The 21,268-nt window shown below is 48.2% G+C and overlaps 8 protein-coding genes across 8 annotated transcripts; 4 read left to right on the top strand and 4 right to left on the bottom strand.

Annotated features, from left to right (window-relative positions):
* The first annotated feature begins 413 nt into the window (after window positions 1-413).
* V1513DRAFT_442615 (uncharacterized protein) lies at window positions 414-2,474 on the top strand. Its single transcript, XM_066897683.1, has one exon. It carries the CDS (start codon window positions 857-859, stop codon window positions 2,231-2,233), a length of 1,377 nt encoding a protein of 458 aa, XP_066754111.1. The 5' UTR covers window positions 414-856; the 3' UTR covers window positions 2,234-2,474.
* A 2,354-nt stretch (window positions 2,475-4,828) lies between these two features.
* V1513DRAFT_377843 (uncharacterized protein) lies at window positions 4,829-6,068 on the top strand (the record flags this gene model as incomplete). The annotated part of the gene is made up of 2 exons (XM_066894964.1): window positions 4,829-5,388; window positions 5,438-6,068. The coding sequence occupies 2 exons, from the start codon at window positions 4,829-4,831 to the stop codon at window positions 6,066-6,068; spliced, it is 1,191 nt and encodes a 396-aa protein (XP_066754110.1).
* Window positions 6,069-6,566: 498 nt separating this feature from the next.
* Window positions 6,567-7,608, bottom strand: V1513DRAFT_442610 (uncharacterized protein). The gene has a single exon (XM_066897682.1). The coding sequence runs from the start codon at window positions 7,458-7,460 to the stop codon at window positions 6,840-6,842; it is 621 nt and encodes a 206-aa protein (XP_066754109.1). The 5' UTR covers window positions 7,461-7,608; the 3' UTR covers window positions 6,567-6,839.
* A 158-nt stretch (window positions 7,609-7,766) lies between these two features.
* V1513DRAFT_442609 (transcription initiation factor IIF, beta subunit) lies at window positions 7,767-9,274 on the top strand. The gene is made up of 4 exons (XM_066897681.1): window positions 7,767-8,078; window positions 8,138-8,369; window positions 8,424-8,782; window positions 8,842-9,274. Exons 1-4 carry the CDS (start codon window positions 7,806-7,808, stop codon window positions 8,956-8,958), a joined length of 981 nt encoding a protein of 326 aa, XP_066754108.1. The 5' UTR covers window positions 7,767-7,805; the 3' UTR covers window positions 8,959-9,274.
* Window positions 9,275-9,426: 152 nt separating this feature from the next.
* Window positions 9,427-11,766, top strand: V1513DRAFT_442597 (uncharacterized protein). The gene is made up of 7 exons (XM_066897680.1): window positions 9,427-9,558; window positions 9,638-9,691; window positions 9,746-9,805; window positions 9,863-10,276; window positions 10,338-10,452; window positions 10,508-10,554; window positions 10,676-11,766. Exons 1-7 carry the CDS (start codon window positions 9,516-9,518, stop codon window positions 11,392-11,394), a joined length of 1,452 nt encoding a protein of 483 aa, XP_066754107.1. The 5' UTR covers window positions 9,427-9,515; the 3' UTR covers window positions 11,395-11,766.
* V1513DRAFT_484278 (uncharacterized protein) lies at window positions 11,672-14,004 on the bottom strand. Its single transcript, XM_066900440.1, has 2 exons — window positions 13,815-14,004; window positions 11,672-13,743 (listed from the first exon to the last, which is right to left on the bottom strand). The coding sequence occupies exons 1-2, from the start codon at window positions 13,833-13,835 to the stop codon at window positions 11,782-11,784; spliced, it is 1,983 nt and encodes a 660-aa protein (XP_066754106.1). The 5' UTR covers window positions 13,836-14,004; the 3' UTR covers window positions 11,672-11,781.
* An 809-nt stretch (window positions 14,005-14,813) lies between these two features.
* V1513DRAFT_378101 (uncharacterized protein) lies at window positions 14,814-16,857 on the bottom strand (the record flags this gene model as incomplete). The annotated part of the gene is made up of 3 exons (XM_066894971.1): window positions 14,814-15,263; window positions 15,310-16,361; window positions 16,413-16,857. The coding sequence occupies 3 exons, from the start codon at window positions 16,855-16,857 to the stop codon at window positions 14,814-14,816; spliced, it is 1,947 nt and encodes a 648-aa protein (XP_066754105.1).
* A 1,961-nt stretch (window positions 16,858-18,818) lies between these two features.
* On the bottom strand, window positions 18,819-20,694 carry V1513DRAFT_457983 (uncharacterized protein; the record flags this gene model as incomplete). The annotated part of the gene is made up of 2 exons (XM_066899662.1): window positions 18,819-18,887; window positions 18,946-20,694. The coding sequence occupies 2 exons, from the start codon at window positions 20,692-20,694 to the stop codon at window positions 18,819-18,821; spliced, it is 1,818 nt and encodes a 605-aa protein (XP_066754104.1).
* Window positions 20,695-21,268: the final 574 nt, after the last annotated feature.

Below are 21,268 nucleotides of genomic sequence, written 5' to 3'. Positions count from 1 at the left end.
ATAGAAGGTACGAAACACGATAAGTGGCAGGGACTTGTTCAATACATGTGGCCCCATTGGCCAGGCACGTGTGCCGGTGGCAGTGTTCACCCTAACCCTGATTCGTTTGACAGGATGTTCACCATTGCAAATGTCACCGCAGTTTTTTCTGAAACATCCTGGCTTAGAACGCCTTTATAGATGGGGGGGATGCGACATTAAATGCGGCTAGAGCCGAGAGTTAACAAATCCTGTCCAGTAGAATTTGTCGACAAACGGGACGCGAAGTACCGTTTGTCGATGACGTTGACACTTAGTTTCGCGTGGCGCTCTCGTGGACTCCACGCGACGCGGATCGTAGCTGGCCCAATGCGGCTCTAGCTTATTTGGGAATAGCGCGTGTGATCCGCTGACTACTTCCATGGTACCGAGGATGACCAACCAAAAGTGACCAAGTTTACGATTCTGTTACCACTGAGTATCCAGCTTCTTGACTGCTTGCTGGATTGACGGTACTGATGTTAAGACGAGTCCAAGTTCCCGGGGGGCCGGGAGTGGCAGGAGATTCGTCTCCATAATTGTGCTGTTTGGATGCAGTGAGTAACTCAATTGTTGAGCCCTTTCAGACAATTAGTGAGTCGATACTCACCGCCTTTTACGTATGTACTCTCGCCATCGCACTTTCGTACTCATCCACAATCCACGTTGACCACGTTTACGGCTGGTCTCCCGCCCGTGGTTCCCCACGCCTGCTCCGCTTCCGGCGCTTGCTCTGTTCTATGTTCTACTTACACTTTACTCCCACAACTACTACTTCTGCTCTACCCCTTCAGTCAGTGAGAATCAGCACAGCGACGTGCCTGTCGCTCAGTCGATCATGCCGCTTCCCTCGCCGCTCCGCGGCGTCGCATCTGCTCAGGCCCACACTCACGTTCCCGTCGGTCTGCCTATTCCGTCCGAGGCTCCTTCTGCTGCGGCCTCGCACCACCACCCGGCCATCCTGCCGCCTATATCTAAAATGACCGACTCCCCCGCCGCCATCCACCACCGCTCGTCTTCTTCCTCATCCTCAACCTCATCAGCCTCCAAATCATCGTCCCCTTTTGCCCATCCTCAACAGTCGCAGCAGCCTGGTTCCATTATGTCCGCCATTCCTCAGCCGCGTGATTTCCACCACGCCCCGCCATCCGCCGCCTCGTCCATCCGATCAGATTACTATCGTGACCAGCAGCCAGCGCCGGCACAGTATAGCTCCTACCGACCGCCCAGCAGTGCCTACTCTTCGGATCAGCAGCCCCAGCCTCCTCAGGGATACACCAACACTCAATCAGGTATGAACGTGCAGTCATGGTACGGTCAGGCGAGCGCACCCCGCACTTCTATGGACACCAGCTCCCAGGCCTACCCGCAATATGCGCGGGAGTCTATGGAATACCAGCCCGATTCCCGGCGTGCGTCCGTCACGTCAGTCGACTCGATGCAGTACACTACCACCCAGCGCGCTCCGTCTCCCGGCAGCAGAAACTCAAATCTTGATCTGCGCTACTCGATCAACAGCAAAGCTTCAGGCGGGTCTAGAGTCGCTCCCAGAGTCGCTCCACCGATTACGAACCCGACGCCGTATGCACCACATCCGAACGCACCGTCGCCCACAAAAGGATACCCGTATGCGTTTCCCGATCCTGGTGCTTCCTTGCCCAGCTCGCAATCGCTTCAAGCGCCACCACCGTCAAGTCAGTACTTCCCGAACGGATCTTCCATGCTGGGATACAGCCACGCTGCGAACACGTCCCGGACGAGTATAGACAGCTATGACCGCGTGTCTGCTCGCTCGCTCGACCTCGACGACCAAGCAGCGGCGGCACAGGCCGCTGGAGTCGGGCCCTACTCCCGCTCGCCCGAGCTCCGGCAGACGCACAAGATCGCAGAACGCAAGCGACGGAGAGACATGTCACTGCTGTACGAAGACTTGAAAGAGATCCTGCCGGACGAGAAAGGAGTCAAGAGCTCGAAACACGAGATCCTCGTCCGGGCAATCAGCGTCATCAAGAAAATTAACCGCAACAATGACGAACTCAGACTGGAAGTCAACGACCTGAGAGCAAAGCTCGGTATGCCGCCGAAAAAGTTCACGGCCGTGGGAGTCTCGTCTAATGGGAGTAGTAGTCATCGCGGCAACCGTGAGTCCACCGCAGGGTCAGAGTTGGATGATGCCGAGGATGATGACCACGAAGTTATGGATGAGTCCAAGTGATTCATATTTGGGGGTTTCTTTTGGTTTTGTTTTGGGTAATTGGCGTTACGTGCTTTATAGTGTAAATAGGCGGTGTCGGTTTGTATAAGTACGATTACGATAGTCGGTCTCCACGTTATGATTTCTTTCTATGTAGTAGTCCTATCAGTCTCCTTGAATTTCCATTGGACGTTGACGGAGTATGGACCACGTTCATTGCATGTCGCCATGATAATAATAAAAAAGTTCTCAAATTCACCAAGTAAACAAGTGACTAATCCTTTGCTGAATATCGAAACTCACCGCTAGATACTCTGATTGCCGTGCCATTCCTCGCCGTCGCATGTGATTGTGCAAAACACAGTCTTCGCAGTCAAGCCATCTTCCTCGGAATTCCTGCCCGTGCGATTTCGATACCACGCGGGATTAATAACTGTACAATCTTCAAACCTACCGTACTCACGACGTTGACCACGCCGCCGTCCACGTAACACTAACGGCACCATCACTCGCACAGTGCACGCGACTGCCATGCACCGAAAACAACCACGTGGAAACCAGGCGATCGACAGAATTCGATGAAGTCCAACGATCAACATCGATGGTGCGGTACAGTTACCTTTATCGGCAAACAATATAAGCTCGGTGGCGCGTCCGGCAAGCGACCCACCCCCGCGTAGCAGTGACATGTGAACGGTATATGTTACTGCCTGTCATCGATACCAAAATCTTCCCCGTATATCGACAATGCATGAATATCAGTCATCTCATAGCCTGAAGCTAGAATTTGACGCATAAACGCTTGGCACATCTCTCTATTCGACCAATTCGTGACACGGAAGCGAATGCTTTACACCGACGGGACCTCCAAAATGTGCTGGTAGAAGCAAGTATAGTCGCCGGCTCCCCACAATGTGCGGAAATTCCGCTACGCCAACTCCAGGTCCAAATGGTCGTCTCCAACCCTTGGTACACAAGCCGACGCTGAAGTCAGCGATCTTCGACCTCCCAGAGCAATATATAAATTGTCAAACCATCTTACTGTGACGGTTTACGGTGTGGCTATTGACAGAGAGAATGATGGGTATGCAGAGATCATCAACTGCGGTGTGAAGAGTTGATGATAGTAAATGCAAACGCTGATGCAAGTTAGCCATTTGTCATCCCTTTGTCGTCGTAAGGTCCTTCCGCTATCTATTGCTACTATACAATTCGAGACAGATGCCACTTCTAACCATTCTCTCGGATATAGACATAAAAAGTATTGCCAGATAAAATAATAAGGCACATGGCATCCTTATCCCATATGGCCCCCTTATCCCATATGGCCGCCTCCTCCCAGTACCCACGATCCCACGTTAGATGTGTTACCACGCGCGGAACAGACAAAAAATGATGTCCCCGTGCAACGTGGTTCGCACACGAGACAGTCGCGCGACTGTAGTTCGTGTTCGTGAGCATGAAACTTATGTCTTTGTTTCAAAGATATATTAAGCATTGAATATTAAACTCGAAATGAAATAGAGGATCCTATAGGTTTGAAAGGTTAGTGTAAGATACACTGGTGTACAGTGGTTGGGAATGTAGAAAGAGAAAGCAAACGGATGCTTTCCCCTGCACCATACTGTATTTGCTCGTTATACCTAACCGAATCATCTCAAGGTCCCCAAAACACCCTTAATGGCATATAACGATAGGTTAGGGTTACTGTAGTACCAAACACTTGATATTTGTCTCATAAACCTTTGAAGTTTGTCTCCGCAAGCTGTGGCTCTCCTCCTACTACTAACTGCAGCACAGCCACAAAGGAACTGCCACACGCAGGGACTATGCGTTCGGCCATCAGTGCCCAAAAAAAAAAAAAAAAAAAAAAATTTTTTGGGCAAAGCCGCGATCCTGCTCTCCCAACTCCCAAGTTCCTACTTCGTACAAGTCGAGTATATGTGTTTGTGATATTCAACTTATTCCAAAAGAATTCAACTAGATATTGAAGGGGTTAAAGAATTAAGAGAAGTATGAATTTTTGATGTGTTTCGTTATCGGGCATTGATGCATTGCTCCTGGCGTATTGTGTTTCATATATACTAACCTAGAACATCGCAGATAATGGCCAAATCAGCAAAGAAAAGCACCAACAACAAGGCGAGCAAGTCTGCGGACAAATCAACGGCGTTAGCCGCCAAACCAGGAGCTGGTGTTACGAAGCCGAAGGGTGACGCGAACGGCAAGCCTGCAAAGTTGCAGAAGGCTGCGACTGCTGCTGCTGCTGTTGCGGATAAGTTGGCCAAGAAGGCGAAGGAGTTAAAGAAAAAGGAAGAACCAAAGAAGGTTGTGAAGAAGGTTGAAGAGTCTGAATCAGAGTCCGAGAGCGAGAGTGAGGATGAGACTGACGAACAGAAGAAGGAGGATAAGATGGATGTTGATTCTTCCTCTGATAGTGAGAGCGAGTCTGAGTCCGAGTCTGCATCTGACTCGAGTGAGAGTGAGGAGGAAGTCAAGAAGCCTGCTGCCAAGAAGACCAAATCTGCTACTGCGCCAGTGACAAAGGTCGCGGCAGAGAAGAAGGCTGAGTCCGAATCCGAGTCGGATGATTCGGATGAGGAGTCGTCTGATGAGATGGTGGAAGTCAAGAAGCCTGTTGTTGCGGAAAAGAAGACCAAGGACGAGAGTTCTGAGTCCGAGTCTAGTGGTGAGGAGGAGTCTGAGAGTGACGAAGAGTCTGAGTCCGAGTCCGAGGAGGAAACCGAGGTCAAGAAGCCCGTTACTCAGACCGCCAAGAAACCGGCTAACGGCAAGGTCGTCAGTACTACAACCAGCGAGAGCAGCGATGACAGCGACGAGGAAGAAGAGAAGTCGTCCGCCACTGAGGCTAAGGGTGGGGCCGAGTCATCGGAAGCTGATGAATCTTCTGAATCTGAAGAAGCTAGCTCTGGCTCCGATGATGAAGCGGAAGAAGAGGAGAAGCAGCCCCCTAAGCGCAAGGCCGAGGAGGATGTAATTGTCAAGAATGGTATCCAGAAAAAGCAGAAGGTTGATGAGGGAGCCTCCAAGACTTTGTTCGTCGGACGATTGTCCTGGAATGTTGATGATGACTGGCTCAAGCGTGAGTTTGAGGAGGTTGGAGAAGTCGTTTCGGCCCGCGTTGTCTTCGACAAGCACTCTGGCAAGTCAAAGGGGTATGTGACGTCGAATACATTTGACATTGTTCTCTGCTAATGGATATAGATTCGGTTATGTCGATTTCGCTGATGCCGCGTCGGCACAGAAGGCTATTGACGAGCTCCAGGGCAAGGAGATTGACGGCCGACCAGTGAACTTGGATCTGTCGGCCGCTAGGCAAGCCGAAAGCAGCGGCACGGTCCGCGCAGAGAAGTTCGGCGACAAGCTATCTGAGCCTTCCGACACGCTCTTCTTAGGAAATCTTTCGTTCAACGTCGACCGTGATAGCCTCTTCGAGGTCTTTGGCGCGCACGGCAACGTCCTCAACGTCCGTCTTCCCACCAACCCTGAGACCGAGCAACTCAAGGGCTTCGGCTACGTTCAGTTCTCGAGCGTCGAAGAGGCCAAGGATGCTCTCAATGCGCTCAACGGCACTCCTATCGCAGGCCGATCAGTTCGAATTGACTACTCCACTCCTCGGGACAACAGCAGTAGCGGCGGCCGCGGTGGTGCGCGTGGAGGTCGTGGAGGAGACCGCGGAGGAAACCGTGGAGGAAATCGTGGAGGAAATCGTGGAGGAAATCGTGGAGGAAATCGTGGTGGCAGTCGCGGCGGTCGTGGTGGTCGTGGTGGTGCTGGCTTTGGTCGCACTGGCGCCAACGCAGTCGAGTTCAAGGGCAAGAAGATCACTTTCTAAGTTGTCTGGAAGTGATTCCGTCGATCTTTTGCCTGCATCGTGTATTTATTAGTTGCATGATTTTTTGCTTTTGCGTTTATTGTTTTAGTTGGGTGAGCCGGGCAAACTAAAAGCATAATTCGGATCGTCAAATGTTTTCTGGGTTTCCGTGCGGAAGTTTTGGTATCTTTGAAGTTTTGTTTTACGCAACATAAAAGTATTTTGTTTTCTTCGCGGTTTTGTATCTACTTTATGGTTTTGTTATTGTAACTGTGGATCTCTGTCTTGGTTTTAATAGATGATGTAATAGTGAAGTAATTACCTGTACTTTATTTAAGTGAAATAAAGTGTGGATGAATCACCTTTTAGTATGTCGCTGTTCTTCACTTGTGGTTGCAAAAGTAGACTCAAATCCTTGATGTAGCCTATTCTAGGTTTACGTCATGTTGTTGCTCTACGTTGCGTTGAACTTGACTACCCGTTCGCCAATACAACACGCACAACGTTCCTAATAGTGTAATGCTTATGATAATTAAAATCTGATGAGTTCGCCAAAGGTACACATTATAGCTAGCCGTGCCCACAAATATTTTGACAATCTATGACCAAAACAATAATCAATCTTCCAAGAGTGATATGAACATTCCCAATCAACTTGCCAGTTTGCCCTCCAAAGATATGTCAAAAATTACTTTTGCGAGATTAGATCATTATATATGCTTCCATTCGACTGCAGACCCCGTTCCTATCAACATGCTCAGTGACATAGATTTTTGAATTACCAGGTCAAACTTATTCGTCCGAAAGTGCATCGGGGTTCTTATACCCATATAGCAGAGTTTGGAAGAAAGTCGGCTCTTCGCGATCGACCTTGTTGACTTTGTCGTACTGTACCTGGGCAGCGAGCACGTTGCTGTAAATGCCCGATGGGCTCTTTGCCGTTCTAGCCAGGGAAAGAGCAGCAGGCTTCGAGATGTTGGCGCACTCCACAAAGACATCGGCAAGCTTCTCGATGTCCTCCGTTGGCGGATTCCGCTTGAATGCTAGCGCCTGGATCCCGGCCACAACCCTGTCCGAGCAAGTATCCTTTTTGTCGTCAAACAGGAAGCCGGTTATGTGTGTGGCTCTCGCTAAAGCAGCGTTTCCTCTGGCCTTCGCAATGCTGTCCTCCAGCACCTGCTTGCTGGGAAATTCAGCGTTATGCACTTGCTTGTAAACCTCCAAGTATCGTTGTTTTCGAGAGATAATCTTCTCCAAGAATTCGTCACGTTTGTCGTAAAATCCCTTCAAAATATGTTCAGCCCCGTCAGCATAGAACCACGTCGGAGGCTGCTGGTCAAGTCCGGACGGCCAAACAATGGGCCTCTCCAATAGCTTTAACTTCTGAATATCAGCCTCGCTAACGTCAGTCATGGTTGCAATTAAATAGCGGTCAGACAGATCGGTTCGTTCTAGTCGATTTCGAGGGCGGCTTATGTGCGGAGAGCTGTTTCTGGGGAATGGTGAGGTGAGAGAATCCTCGGGAAAAGCATTGTCGAACTGCGCTTGCTCTCGCCTCGAAAGCCGACACCTCTGGTTGGTCGTTTGGGTCCGTGCCAATCCGGCTCCAATTCGCTGTCGTTTTCGGCGAATATTGCAGCATGATGGGTTAGGGCATTTTCACGACTCACAATGTGATTCTAAAAGTCACAACGCCGGCTTTCAATCATATCGCATTGTGGTTGTTGATCCTTCTTTCTTCTTTAGTCACTGTGCGATATGTCTTCTGCCGGTCCAGTTAAATCCGAAGATGACGTAAATATAGTTGGATACGAGGATGACGATCCAGTTTCACCAGCGTCCCTGCCGCCGGACGAGGAAGAGGAGGAGGATGTGTACGAGGACTCTGGCGATCTCGACATGAGTGCTGCCGGAACTAAAGTATGGCTCGTACGCATGCCAAGATTCTTGAGAGAAAGATGGCTTGAGATGGAGAATAGTGATGGGCAAGACTTGGGTATCGTGCGGCTGCGGCAGGATAATACAAATGATGTACGTGCCTGGGGATACATCTGAAGTTGCTTATGACCTGACTAGTGTGACCGGTGTAGATTCGTCTTATATTGGCTGACACTGCTGCGACGAAGGACTTACCGCATGAGTATAAGTTATCTGTAACGAACCAGAATGTTTCCAATACGTTCGTGTTCGGCGAACAGAATTTATCCCGGTATAATGGCAATGCTCGAAATCAAAACGGAGCGGATTTTGCGCCACAGAATAATATTAACGGAAAGAGCAAGCGAAGACGGTATCAGCCATATAACAGAGTTAATATTCCAAGTACGATCCGATCTATTGAACTTGGCTCTCCAAATCAGGACTGACAAAGCATAGAGAAAACGTCAATAGTTGGAACGGTCTTCCATGAGTGCTCGCTTACTGTCTCTGCGGCGGACAAGAATTACACGAATTTTGTTACCCAGAGGAAGATGATGGCTGAAGCAGTACCGCGGCCACAGGTCACTCTTTTGAACGAGATTCCTGGCGTGACTAGTGCGATGGCTGGCCCGAGCATGAAAGACAGCAACAGCGCATTCATGAAGGCTCAAAGGCGCGACAAAGATCGCGCGTCCGCCGAAGGCAAAGCTGCGAGGATACCAAAGAACGAGCTTTACGATCAGTTGTTCAAATTGTTTGAGGAGTATGATTATTGGAGTATGAAGGGATTTAGAGAACGCACCCGCCAGCCTGAGGTATTACAATTTTCTGCCAATTTATATTCACTGAGTCGCGTACCTAACGAATTTTCTAGGCATATCTCAAGGAAGTTTTAGAGTCCATTGCTATTCTCAACAAAAAAGGTCCGTACGCTCTAAAATACAGCTTGAAACCGGAGTACAAGGGCCGAAAAGACAATATTGTTCTGTAAACACACACAAACACACAAACATACACACACACACACACACATCTTCGTTAGATTCACCCCCAACATCAAGGCAATTAACTTGGCTTAACTGTATTAGTAGCAAAATTATGGTTAGTAAATATTTTGAAAATCACGATTGCAAGTCGTTAGTTTGTCCATCTGTTATGATAGGATAGACTCGTCCTCTTGGACAGGCGTGGCGTGCAGAACAGAATCTATACTGGCGGTGACGCGATAGTGAAGTGTCATCTGTATCTAGGGCAAAATATATTTGGATTGAAAATTTTGAAAAATTCATTGACATTTGATTTGAAAATAACAATCTCGAAATGAAACGTAGACTTTTGTAACACATAGCCGCCCAGTCCGACTACCCTACGCTATTGTGGTAGTTGTTTAGCCCTAAACCTAACATTCGTCGAAATACATTATTCACAAGTTGACCGCCACAGCACCCATTTCCCTTCTGCCACTTTTATCACTTACGCCGTTTCAGAGATTAATTGCTTCAGTCACCTATATTGAGCTGATATTGTATCTCCGAAACAAAGATTAAAATGTCCGACTCCGAACTATTAAATCAGATTGCTACGTTAGCAGGTACGCAAAGTGTTCAACTCCGAGCTAACGCATTTCAATGTGAAAGGCAAACAGTGAGACCATAGTGCTAACTACCAAGGGGCTATTAATCGCCATAAGAATAATGAGCAGCGAACAGCTTCCTCTACAATTTGTATGTCTGCATGTGAATATGGTTAGGAGCTCGAGTATACTAATTCATTTTCAGCGTCGCATCCGTATCAGTCATTTGCTCCCAGAGGTCGTTCGACATATCGTGGTGTACGAGGTATGTGATCTTTACGATTCGGTCGATTCTCATGCGAGATACCCATAAGGATAATAGGGCGCGGTCGTGCATCAAGCTACAGAGGAATGAAATCAATCTCACATCGAAATCGCACACTTGTTCTCAACGGTCCTTCATTAAACGAGACTGTGGTGGATGCGATAGACTCGACATTGTCAACCGCTTCACCGAACTCTGGAGCAGACACGCCGAGCAATTCAACGGGTCCCACGTACGTCAAGAAACGCGACCGCCACATGCAACTTATCAACTCAACCGTTTACTCTGACCTTGCACTGGCGCGGACCAAAGCGATAGAAGCAACGCGCGTGGCAAGGGAAGAGAAGCGTGCTCTGCGTGCACAACGAGAGGCTGCTAAAGCCAGACGCGTTGCGCGGTTAGAAGAGGTCGAGATTGACGGTGTGAAGTACCGGGTTCAGAAGGATGGAAGCAAACTGATACGCGTAACCGGTATGTATCACTTATACTGTCGTTAGGGATGACTTTGATCGATCGTATTAACTCGGTGCAGCTGATAATTCAAATGCAAATCATGCGCCAAAGAAAGCCGTTATTGGAGGCGTTACTTTCTTACGGAGTAAGAACGGTAATTTGTGGCGCAAAGGGGTTGTGAAGTCGATGAAGCGGTAGGCACATGTTATCAGTCCTGCGAAAGTGACGCCCAAACTGACAAAAATTTAGAGAGCGAAAAAGCATCGATGAGCATTGTCGATATTTCACGATGACTGGTTCTTATCCCCTTTACTTTTGTCTCTTTTGATGGCTGTAGTGGGCCATGAAGCGTTTAAACGCATAGTGACTCAATGCACTGAATATAAAGTCATTTATGAGCCAACTAACATAATTTAGGTAAATGTGGGCGCGGTTTGTCATGTCCTTACAAGCACGACCCTAATCACGTGGCGCTATGTCCTCTATATCTACACAACAAATGCCAAAACCCGTCTTGCGACCTTTCTCACACTCCTTCACCGCACAACTCCCCGTTATGTGTCCACTTTCAGCGCGGTCATTGCTCGAATCCAGACTGCAAGTATACGCACATGACAGTAGCTCCAGGTGCTAAAGTGTGTCGCGATTTCGCTCTGAAGCTGTACTGCGACGCAGGCGACAAATGTACGGGCAGACATGTATTCGAGTGTCCAGATTTCGAGGAGACTGGGACTTGCCCTAGGGGAGAGAAGAAGTGTAAGTTAATGCATGTGTTCCGCGCGGGGAAGAATAAACACCTTCATGGCAGTGGCGGGGGAGAAGGTGATGCTGTGGTGTTTACTGATGAGGGAGGAAATGGAGAGCATTCAGAATTGCCGGCCGATGTGCTTCAGGGTGTCATGGCCCACTTGCAACGTGATGACGAAATTCAAAAAAATCGGAATATCATTAGCCTGTACAGCGATGCAGAGGAAGATGATGAGGAGGATGAGAATGATGAGGATGAAGGTGAAGATGAGGAAGACGATGTGGAGTTTGATTCCGACATGTTTGAAGAAGATGACGTTGAGAATGAAATATCGGATGATATTGAGCCGATGGTGGACGATGGTGGGCAGGAATATATTCCACTATAGTTCGGAATGGATATTCAAAAAAGAGGTGAGTCCGCTTTTCTCTAGTTATCCATTATGTTCGATATCAATTCGGCAATCAGGAACCTTCAGTAACGATATTATCGATTCCTTGTTATGAAGGATTTGCAGAAAAAGGAACGTTTTTGGCAGCTCGTTATTCTGATCTTTTTGGAATTTTACGCATCTTATTAATGGCGTTATGGAGATATTGGCTCGGATAATATTGGTTCCGTACGTTAGACATGCTCGTTGTGGTGGTTTGACGATGGGCCAAGAAAACTGAAGTGACAAGAATAATCCCAAATCATTGAGAATATGAGCGAATACTTGACAATTGTATTTAGTAGAAAAATAAAGTATGATCACAATGAATATAGTACCGCAGAATTATCTGCCCGCAACTGAGTGGCCACTGGTCTCCTCCGCTTCACTTGAAGCCACATCAGCGGCTGCAACATTATTGTCGTACTTGAGGCTTGCTGATTCGAACTCCTCCACTAGTTTTGCATAATTGTTCGTGACCGGTTGATCAAGATTCTGTGCCTTTAGCTCCTCTCTTATATGGTTGACTGCGTCCACGAGATTGAGTTTCATGAACTCATTCCAGGCATTTCTCTCATCAAGCTTTCCAAGCTCCGATAACCTCTGAGTTTCGAACTCCACTTTTTTCAAAAATTTCAATTGCGTGTCTAGCGGCTGCGTTAACCAAATACTCCGACCAATAAAATGCGGCATGTCCTTGTCCCTCGCGATCGGAACTTCCGGGTCATATGGAATTCCGTATTTTTGTCCCGGCAGGAAATCGTCTAATCTGGTGTTTGGATCGAAGTTCAGGTGTAATTTGCTCAGCATACGTATAAACGCAGCTTGGTCCGCATCTTTTTGATTTTTTCCGTGGCCCTCGAACCACATTTCCGGGATATTCCAGTCACTGAAGAATAAGGGTCGCAAACGTGCTTCGTAGCGGTATATAGTCTGTTGTCCCGTCAACCACTCCCGCTCGATGAGATACGGCCATGTGACGATACGTTCGTAGAAGAGTCGGGGATGAAGTGCTATTTTGTGCTCAAACCCCGGAAACTTGACATGATGGATCCTAGTTCTGCAGGACTGCAACATTGGCTTCCACGGATAGATAGTAAAGTTGATGTTTCCATTTTCATCTAATCTACCGATCTTTTTTAAGTCGAGCTTGGCGTGCGCGATTTTACCAAAAGGCTTATTCGGATTGCGTACCCTCTTATTGACCAGTGGTGATTTCAATCGTTGTGGTTCCGGTTGATGATCAAAACCAGTTGAAAAGTCTTGTTCCATAGCTTGCTGCCTGAGTTTCTTTTTCGCAACTTTAAGCCGCCATCGTTCTGTTGGTGGCACATCTGAGGATGATGGCAGCGAACGCCGGGCGGATTTGAGATGCTCGAATCGCTGCTCCGTGGTAGAACCACGTTTGCGCACTCGCTCTGTGATTTGTAATTTGTTTGCAGTTTGCCACGCGGCTGTGGGTTTGGCAAACATGTTGTCAGTTGCTAGTTCTTTAAATGCGGGTTGGTCGAATCCGCTATCTTGTCGCCGCGTACGAGACTGTGGGTAACCTTCGTCGTCTTCTTCCTCGTTGTAGTACGTCTGGACAACTTTCGTCGGCTCAGAATTGTTCTTGTGTGATCGTAGACCCTTACTGTTCTCCATTAATCGTTGTATCATATCTGCAGGTCTTTCGTTAGCCGCGCGGCGATTATCAGCGTTGTCCGATCTCACACTGTTGTCGATCGAGTGGTGTGTCATGTGTGAGTGCCGCAGGTCTCGCTTTTGCCCTTCTCTAGGTAAACGGCGACTGTCGAATTTCTTCGAGCTCAAGTCATTTCCTTGCAGGATTCGGTCAGACGTCGTGCTTGTCGCGTCTCGAGCCAAATTTCGTGTCCGAGAACCGCCACGATTGGGATCAGTACGATTCGAAGACTCAGTGTGCTGCTCCACGCGCTGTGTACGTGTACGTTCAAACTTCTTGCCCATTCTCCTCTCGGCCCTTAATTGCATTTCATCTTTAGGCGTGATCGAGTTCTCAAAGTCACGCTTGTCCCACCGTCCATAACGTGGATCCTCCAGAGCCTTCGTAACATTTCCCTCGCTATCAACGAGCACCATCTTCACCTTGTCCCTCGGCACAGAACCCGCATCTTCGTATTCATCGTAAGCCCACCATGGCACGCCGTCCACTTCCACCACAGCTTTGGCCTTGCCGGACACCGACTTTTTCGGTTTTGAGGTTTGTCTGCCACGGCCAGCCCAGGAGACTGCAGCGCGTACTTGAGACGGGTTGTGCACCGTCGGCGGGACTAGTCGGCATGACAACTGCTCAATGATCAGTTACCTCCTCCTCCTCCTCTAACTATCGGGGAGGCGAAACAAAAAATTTAACATACCCGCAAGATTACATTACGCATCTTGCAAGTCTATACGACAAACTTGCAAAAAATTTGCAATCCCCTGACGATTTGTGTATACAAAATAATAAAAAACCACAATTCGACTAACAGCGAATGCTTTGAACGAATTTTAAAGTGGTATTTTTCCTAGCAGGCCAGGCCCTGTTCGCTTGGTCGCGAGTAACTCAAGGATGCAAGATATTTATCTGGTTGTATAGCAAGTTTGCGTCAGGTTAGGGATTTGGGCAATTAGAGTTTGAAGGTTAGACGGGATAAAGCCACTCTGGTTTGCCACTTGATCAATATATTTTGGACGTGAATTATATTTGGGAACTCACAATAGTGGAGGCTCAGTAATGGGCCATGCACTGGACTAAGGATCAGACAGAGTCTGCTCAAAAAACAGTCTACGCCTTTGTGACATGGCTCAGCGTCAAAACACGAACACCAGATTCAGAGTCTCTAATGTCCAATAACTATCAAGCCGCTTAAGCACCATGGAAGAAGTTCAGGCTAATAAACTAGTCGTTATGGCTATTCACATTCAAAACGTAAATTAAGTAAACATAATTTCATAATCAATAAAATCGATAAAGTTGAAATAACGGATAGGTAGCGGCGTAACCAAACAAAGTGATTTCTTTGTCCAAAATTTGAACATTCGTGACAACACAAGGAACAATATGAGAAGAATAGACGTTACACCGGCCAAAAACCATTACTCCAAGGTCCCTGAACCCAAAAAAGAGAGATAGACTAAAATTAACAAGTGATAATGTCACTGAGCGCACAGTATCTCAACCAAGAGAGCACACAACACGCATAAGAAGCGAAGCGATATCGCATAATAGTCATAGATAGCACGAACAACAGCTTACAAATCGGCACGTCTGTGCAAAGCACTATCTGACAAAGAAGTAGACTTTAGAGGAATAAGATAACCATCAATCTGCCCGCTTCTAAAAACACAAGTATGTAGTCATAGATACTGATGGGCTAAATCGAACAACCCAGGTTCAACAATTGTCGCCTCTTCACGACCAATTCAATTTCTTCGAGTACGTTTTCACTGGGTGCGAATTTGTTGTCATCGAACTCTTGCATTGGTGATGGCGGGGCGCCCAGAGGAACGGAAACGTCGGATCCGCGCGCGTGGTGAACTGGAGCGACAATGCGAAGAATACCGCCTGCCTGGATTTCAGCAACGACCTCAGACTTTGTCACGAGCCACACTTCTTTAGACGGATGCTGCCCTGGTTCATTCGAATGTTCCGGATTCAAATGAATGTAGCCTTGCTGCTGTCTGTCATCTGCCAGGACCTTGTAGATTTGATGGGAAAGCGTAGATACGTTCTGGAGGGCGATCGATCTCGGAGCCAAGAATTGTGAGCGCAGAGTCAAGTCTGCAAACGACGGATACTTGACAGCAACCGTCAAGTACAAGAGCTACTTTAAGTCAGTATGTGAGAGCTATATATACAGGTAGACTGACCAAAAACATTAGCCCGGCCGACAAAGCCAATTGCTCAAAGTCTTGCTGAGTGAGACAAGCGGCAAAGCTAAAATCCTGCCGCCCGTTCATAAAGACACCATCAAACAAATCAGTCTGATGGATGCTCATATGATCAGCAATCATTTCGTCACTTGAACTTTTCTTGATCTTGATGGCCGTGGGTTTAATCGAAGTTGGTCTTTCGCCGTCATTACCAATGACATCTGACGACACGCCGTCGACCAGGCATTCCTGGCGAGCCCAAAACACGGACTCAGAGCCAACACTTTGCTCGAGAGTAGTAATGTACTTCTTCATTTCCTCGTGGCTTTTCTCTAAGTCCTCCTTCTCCTTTTCGAGCTTCTCGACTTTATCTTCCAGATGTTCGATATACAATCGTTTCTTCTCTCGAGACGCGAGAGCTGCGACTCGATTTCGGAGCAGACGATGAACATGCTTGTACTTTGCCAATTCCTCGGGATCCAAGTCTTCTTTGGTCTTCCCAGGCGGAAGTTCAGGAAGAACGAGCGGCTTGCGAGATCCGATTGTGTTAAGTGGTGGACGGATATCGGGATTGATCATGGCAGCCTTTTCAGAGATTGAATTTTTGCGACGGCGCACACGTTTTGTTGATGCGGCAATTTCTTCGGCTGCAGCAGCAGTGGCAGAGGTCAAGCATGGCGACACGAGACTGCGATTAGTTTGTTGCTGCTGCTGCTGCTGCCTCTTAGATGACGGAGACGCAAGGTTTGTCGTGTTTTTGGATTCCTTCAGTGCGGATTTAGGTGACACCGAGCCGGGAGATGTTTGGTGATTATTCAAGTTGGTCGAGTTCCGTACTTCGGACGGCGCCATTGCAGAAGATGTGAGATGGTCAATATCCATTCTGTCAGACATTCTCGGTGGCTGATCGCCAGATGTGGTTGAATTTGGCAGGTGGTATGTTGTTGGGAATCTTTTTGATGCTGCGACGAAGTAAGAGTCCACGAACGAGTCCTTTTCGATAGCAGTCTGGATACTGCCAGCGGATCCGGGTGATCTGAGACGGTAGTCTACAGAAATGGTTAGTGAAAGACAGCATCGGATGGACCAGAAGGACTGACCAGGCGAGGTGAGAGCTGAGCCATAAGTGTCAGCTGAGTCGAGCTCGAAGGATGAGCCGAAACCGTACTCGGCAAGATAGTCGCCGTAAAGCATTGACGTAGAGGCTTTGAAGTCATGGTCCATCTGGAGACGCGGCAGGCTAGATGGCTGAGGCGGATGAACGCCGGGTCCGGTTCTGTAGGCGGAGTCGGACGATGCGGGCATATCTATGCCTGCCGCATCGTGGAGGTCATTGTGGAAGAATGGATCGGGGTTTTCGACTAGAGGCGAACGAGGTGATCGCGGAAGATGATACGTGATCGAGGCGGGCGAAGACGAAGATGTTGAGGAGGCCGCTTTGGACGGGTATGGACGGGAAGAGCGAAAGGGAGAGAAGATGGAGTCGATGTCGGAAGATTGCAATGATATGGTTGATGGCCCAGTGGCCAGGCGGTTGAATGCCATTTGGACGTCTCGAGAGAGATGAGAGATATCAATTAAGAAGGGAAAGAGGAAGGGAAGAACGGCCAGCTGGCGGGATGGAGTGGATAAGAAGTGGCCGAGAGTTGAACGTATGTCGTGGTCTTCCTACTTCTACTCTCATCATCCTCTTCGCTCATTTTGCGATCCTGACCCCAGACCCGCCCCAGACTTTTTTCGCCCGCATTCGCTGCCCGTGCATACATGCATACAACGCTTTTAATCACCACCATCACGCTCACCCTCCTCACTAAGCCAGGACACCTTGGCGGAAAGCCTTGTGCTCTACTACCTAGCATCACGTTGCTTTAGTCATGTCAGTAAGAGAAGTTCGCAATTAAGTCACAGTTACCAGAGGAATCGAGTGGGAGAGCAGACGCTGATAGAAAAAAAGAAATCAGAGCCTAACTGACTAGCGTACTTCGTTCAGGCACAAACAAGCTCTGCGGCTACGGCTAGCGTATCCCTGAATTGAGCAGTTAATACGTAGATAGATGCACACTAATGCACAGTCGGCGCTGCGTAAATGGATTGAAGCCCACTCGTTTCGCGCCGCAATATCGTGTCTCACTAGACGCCGTCAAAGAGAAGCGGATAATAACTGTGTTGGCAAAGACCGAACACGCTGATCACAGATCACGCTCCCACCAAGCCGATCGGCCAGGATTCCAACGTAAATCAGACTGGTTTACTTTACTTTACTCCGCCAAACCGAACAAGCTGTGGATATCGAGATGGGATAGTATGCATCCAAATACAACTGCGGCTCTTTCTCGCCTAATTCACGAAAGAGAGGTGCGTTTTGTGTTGTGTGAAGCGCCAGACTCGTTGCGTTGGCAATTCCTTCACTGCTGACTACCGGTCGCCCATATTCTCACTGCCGATCACTTTGTCTAGCCGAGCAAGGAAGCAAGGCACATTAAAGCACGTGCGACAATATGTAATTATTAGCGACATATGATCCTCGCACGGAACTGCCGTAACCTTTTTGACCCAGCTTTCCGCGTTTCGTATAACCGACCCCAACTCTGATTCCTCCTCGTGACGCGAAATGCTGATTTTAGCTACTTTGTAGATTCGTGCCTGAATAAGAATGGTCGCACAATATTATCCTGTGCGACCGCAGCCAGCCTTTTTTTGATGCGATACGAACCAGACACAGACCACGTGTACTTTTAATTATCGAACAACGTCCCGCGGCTTCCGAGTTCGCCCGATTCCGCGGTTCGGTTCTTGGTCAGAATGTTAGTCAAAATGTATTGGTCCCCGCTGGTCGCTCCATAATGACCTGACCCCGCAATTCCTGCTTGTCGCCCCTTTCACGTCCACGATAACTCTGTCACGTTTGTCTCGATCTTCCAAGCCATCCCAGGACAACCATCGAACTGACCTCACATGATCACTTGGCTGCACAGTGAACATTATCACTATTCCAATCGGGAAATCTACCCGTCTTCGTGATAAGTCAACGCAGTTTAGATGTTGCAGTACTGAAATTGTTATTTGTTAATTAATCCCCCAATGTGTTCTTTAACGCGAATTTCGCATGTGATTATATTTCATGGCATGTGCTAATTTGCATGTGAACTAAATGAGAAGGGTTCAAAAGCTTTTTACGACGATACAATAATAATATCTGCTGCTTGTTTGGTTCTCGCAGGTTCCCCTTTACCTAATGTGCAAGAGATGCTGTTGGGATGCCATGAATATTACAGAATTGGCAGGCATGGGTAGGTATGCCAACTTTTAGCTTGGGAATTGTGACGTCAATTCAGTGCACTGCAGAACACTGAAGGTTATCAGAAGCCTAATGCGTAATCATGACCCTTACTTTATATTGACCCTGTCCGTATTACTCCATTCCAAACAAAAATATACGTGTCGTTAGTCGTTTATATCATCTACATCATCGCGCACCGCAAACCAGTCCGTCTTATATAGTGTTTCTAGACAAACTCCGCAATCAGTTGCTGCACCTCGCCGAACTCATTCGCTTCCTCAATATCTTCGTAATTCTAACCTCACCCATTAGCATTCATTCATCCCCCGTAATAACTCTAAATTACTACTTACACCAACAATATCCTTGCCCTTAACAATACCAGGCAACTTCTTCCCCTTCGAGGACCTGCCCCAAAGCTTCTTCGCCTGCTCATTCGTCGCGACATCAATGATTTCGAACCCGATGTTATTCGACCTGAGAATCAACTGCAGTCTATTCGTCGCCGTCATAATATTTCGGCCAAACATCCCCCCGCCTGTGAATGACGTGTATATGTACACTTTAGAGTCCTCGTCAATCGCAATCGGCACGTCTGTACTTGCATCTAGAACTGGTTCAACTTCCCCGGCCGTGGTCGATTCAGAAGCATGACGCTTTTCAACTGGTGCTTCTGCAGACAACTTTTCTTTAAATTCAATGCCTTTCAATTCAGCGCACATATCCATAGCTGTCTCAGCAACGGCCTCGGGCTTTGCTGGCTCTGTTACCCCTTCTTGTCCAGGCTCAACTGCCTCAAGTTCCAAAAGGCCCGTATCATCAGCAGCTGACCCGACGACCGCACTAATCTTCAGTTCGTCGCCAGTCACCCCTTCAGCCAACGGTACCGACTCTTGGGTTGCTAGCGCCAGCCCTTGCGTCTCAATTGAACATTCGTCTGCATTTGTCGCCAGCACAGGACTTCCGTCTGATATGTCGAGGTCAATCAGAGCAGACTCTGAACCGTCCCCAACTTCAGTCCCGGATTTGGACGGCTCCTCAACGCCTTTTGTACCAGACATGTCAGTTGTAGCTAGATCCTCCGTATCCGCGCTAGCGGACTCACTACTGTCTGCACCTTGTATAAGTTCTTGAGTATCCAATACAGGAATCAAAATTTCCGGTTTCACAGTAGCCTCGACTGGGAGATCGCTCTCCCGTATAGGCACAACCCCTTCGATACAAACATCGCCATCCATCGCAGAAACAGCAGCAGTGGACTCACTCACACCGGCCGTCGGAGATTCCTCATATGTATCCAACCCAGAGTCAGCAGACTCTGTATGTGTCTCCATAGAAGGTGCTGCTTCACGAGCGGCGCTATCAATCTCCGAAGAGTTGGACTTCCTGCCGTCTGTCTCAGTGATGTCATGGACAGCATCCTCTGCGTCGATAGTTACTGCGAACGTCTGGCTTGCAGTCGGTATTTCCTCTCGATGCACCAAAGCGTCAGTCATATCAGGTTGATCCGCCCGAGCCTCCTCTATTGTGCTATTCTCTGTGTCCGTCGACGCCATCTCAGTCCCCATTACCGTTGCATGAGCAGCCGACAGCGCAGACCCACTACTCTGCTCGACCTCGTCTACATTACCCCCTGCAATTTCTTGTCCAGTACACACAACACCGCCCGGGTTCTCCCCCAACTCAGGCTCACGCTCACTCTTCTCGAGCCCGTACACCTGCTCCGTGCCGCGTCCGCCAACGCTCTCTGTTAACCCACGAAAACTCCCATCCAATGGAAAAACATTCTCAAACACAGACCCATTTAAGGGCGACTCGGCTTCAAGACTGGGACTCACGCTGCCGATATTAAGCCCATCCTCAGTCATATGCGCCTCAATCAAATCAATCAACTCAAAATCATCGACCTCGCTATCACGCCTTTCCTGATTTCCCCCCATTTCCTTCGATTGTTCCGATGCTGGAATTGACGGATCATGCATAGTTGGCGCCGTTGTGGCGATACTAGGTGTCGCGTTCGATAAACCGATTTTGTCGAATTCAGAAAGCACGGAGTCCAAAAAGGATTCTGTTGAGAAATCGAGTGATTCCTGGTATGCCATTATCAGCGTTGGTTTGAATTCCAAAACTAATTGCTTAATCTTGAACAGAAGGATCTTGGAATGGGAGCAGAAGTTTGTGGATCTGAATTACCCCAGTTTATGCAAGAAAACCCCTTAATCGGCGCTGCGGTCGAATGCAGCAGCTTCCTCAAAGGAGCAAACAGCAAAATTGACTATCACACGCTGTGGATGTGAATCAACGAAACACAGTTCTAGTAGGTAGTGGTTCAAGGAGGTGCTGTCAAGGGGAAGCCTATTAATGTGGCTGACGCGGGGTTGCAGTCAGATAGGGGGACGTGTGGTGCCGTTCTGATGGGATATAATAACAATTCACCCAGTGCCCACTGAGCGCGCATCATCACTATTATTAGTACTCCGCCTTTGCACTTTTTGTTAATCGTCCTGCCACGTCCATGCAGCACTATTACGAACGAATTGAAGTGCTTGATACGTGACGGCAATCAGGACACCGTAACCTTTTAGTCAGTGGTATCCGTGGATATCCGTGGATATATCCATGGATATGACTAATCAGTCTTGTCTTATCCGTATCCGTATCCATATCCGTGTATAT

Source organism: Lipomyces chichibuensis (assembly GCF_038497645.1).
Source record: "Lipomyces chichibuensis strain CBS 12929 unplaced genomic scaffold V1513scaffold_11, whole genome shotgun sequence".
Lineage (NCBI taxonomy): Eukaryota > Fungi > Ascomycota > Lipomycetes > Lipomycetales > Lipomycetaceae > Lipomyces > Lipomyces chichibuensis.
Note: the sequence above shows the minus strand (reverse complement) of the source record. Positions and strands in the feature narration are given on the sequence as shown.

What these genes read in the sequence shown, in the direction of transcription:
- V1513DRAFT_442610 (XM_066897682.1), bottom strand. Translation starts at nt 7,460, where the DNA reads ATGACTGACGTTAGCGAGGCTGATATTCAGAAGTTAAAGCTATTGGAG.
- V1513DRAFT_442615 (XM_066897683.1), top strand. Translation starts at nt 857, where the DNA reads ATGCCGCTTCCCTCGCCGCTCCGCGGCGTCGCATCTGCTCAGGCCCAC.
- V1513DRAFT_442597 (XM_066897680.1), top strand. Translation starts at nt 9,516, where the DNA reads ATGTCCGACTCCGAACTATTAAATCAGATTGCTACGTTAGCAG. An exon ending in AACAGCTTCCTCTACAATTT is followed by an intron (nt 9,692 to 9,745) that starts GTATGTCTGCAT and finishes ATTCATTTTCAG; the next exon opens with CGTCGCATCCGTATCAGTCA. An exon ending in GACATATCGTGGTGTACGAG is followed by an intron (nt 9,806 to 9,862) that starts GTATGTGATCTT and finishes TAAGGATAATAG; the next exon opens with GGCGCGGTCGTGCATCAAGC.
- V1513DRAFT_484278 (XM_066900440.1), bottom strand. Translation starts at nt 13,835, where the DNA reads ATGCGTAATGTAATCTTGCGG. An exon ending in TGCGTAATGTAATCTTGCGG is followed by an intron (nt 13,744 to 13,814) that starts GTATGTTAAATT and finishes ATCATTGAGCAG; the next exon opens with TTGTCATGCCGACTAGTCCC.
- V1513DRAFT_442609 (XM_066897681.1), top strand. Translation starts at nt 7,806, where the DNA reads ATGTCTTCTGCCGGTCCAGTTAAATCCGAAGATGACGTAAATATAGTT. An exon ending in GGCAGGATAATACAAATGAT is followed by an intron (nt 8,079 to 8,137) that starts GTACGTGCCTGG and finishes TGACCGGTGTAG; the next exon opens with ATTCGTCTTATATTGGCTGA. An exon ending in TAACAGAGTTAATATTCCAA is followed by an intron (nt 8,370 to 8,423) that starts GTACGATCCGAT and finishes GACAAAGCATAG; the next exon opens with AGAAAACGTCAATAGTTGGA.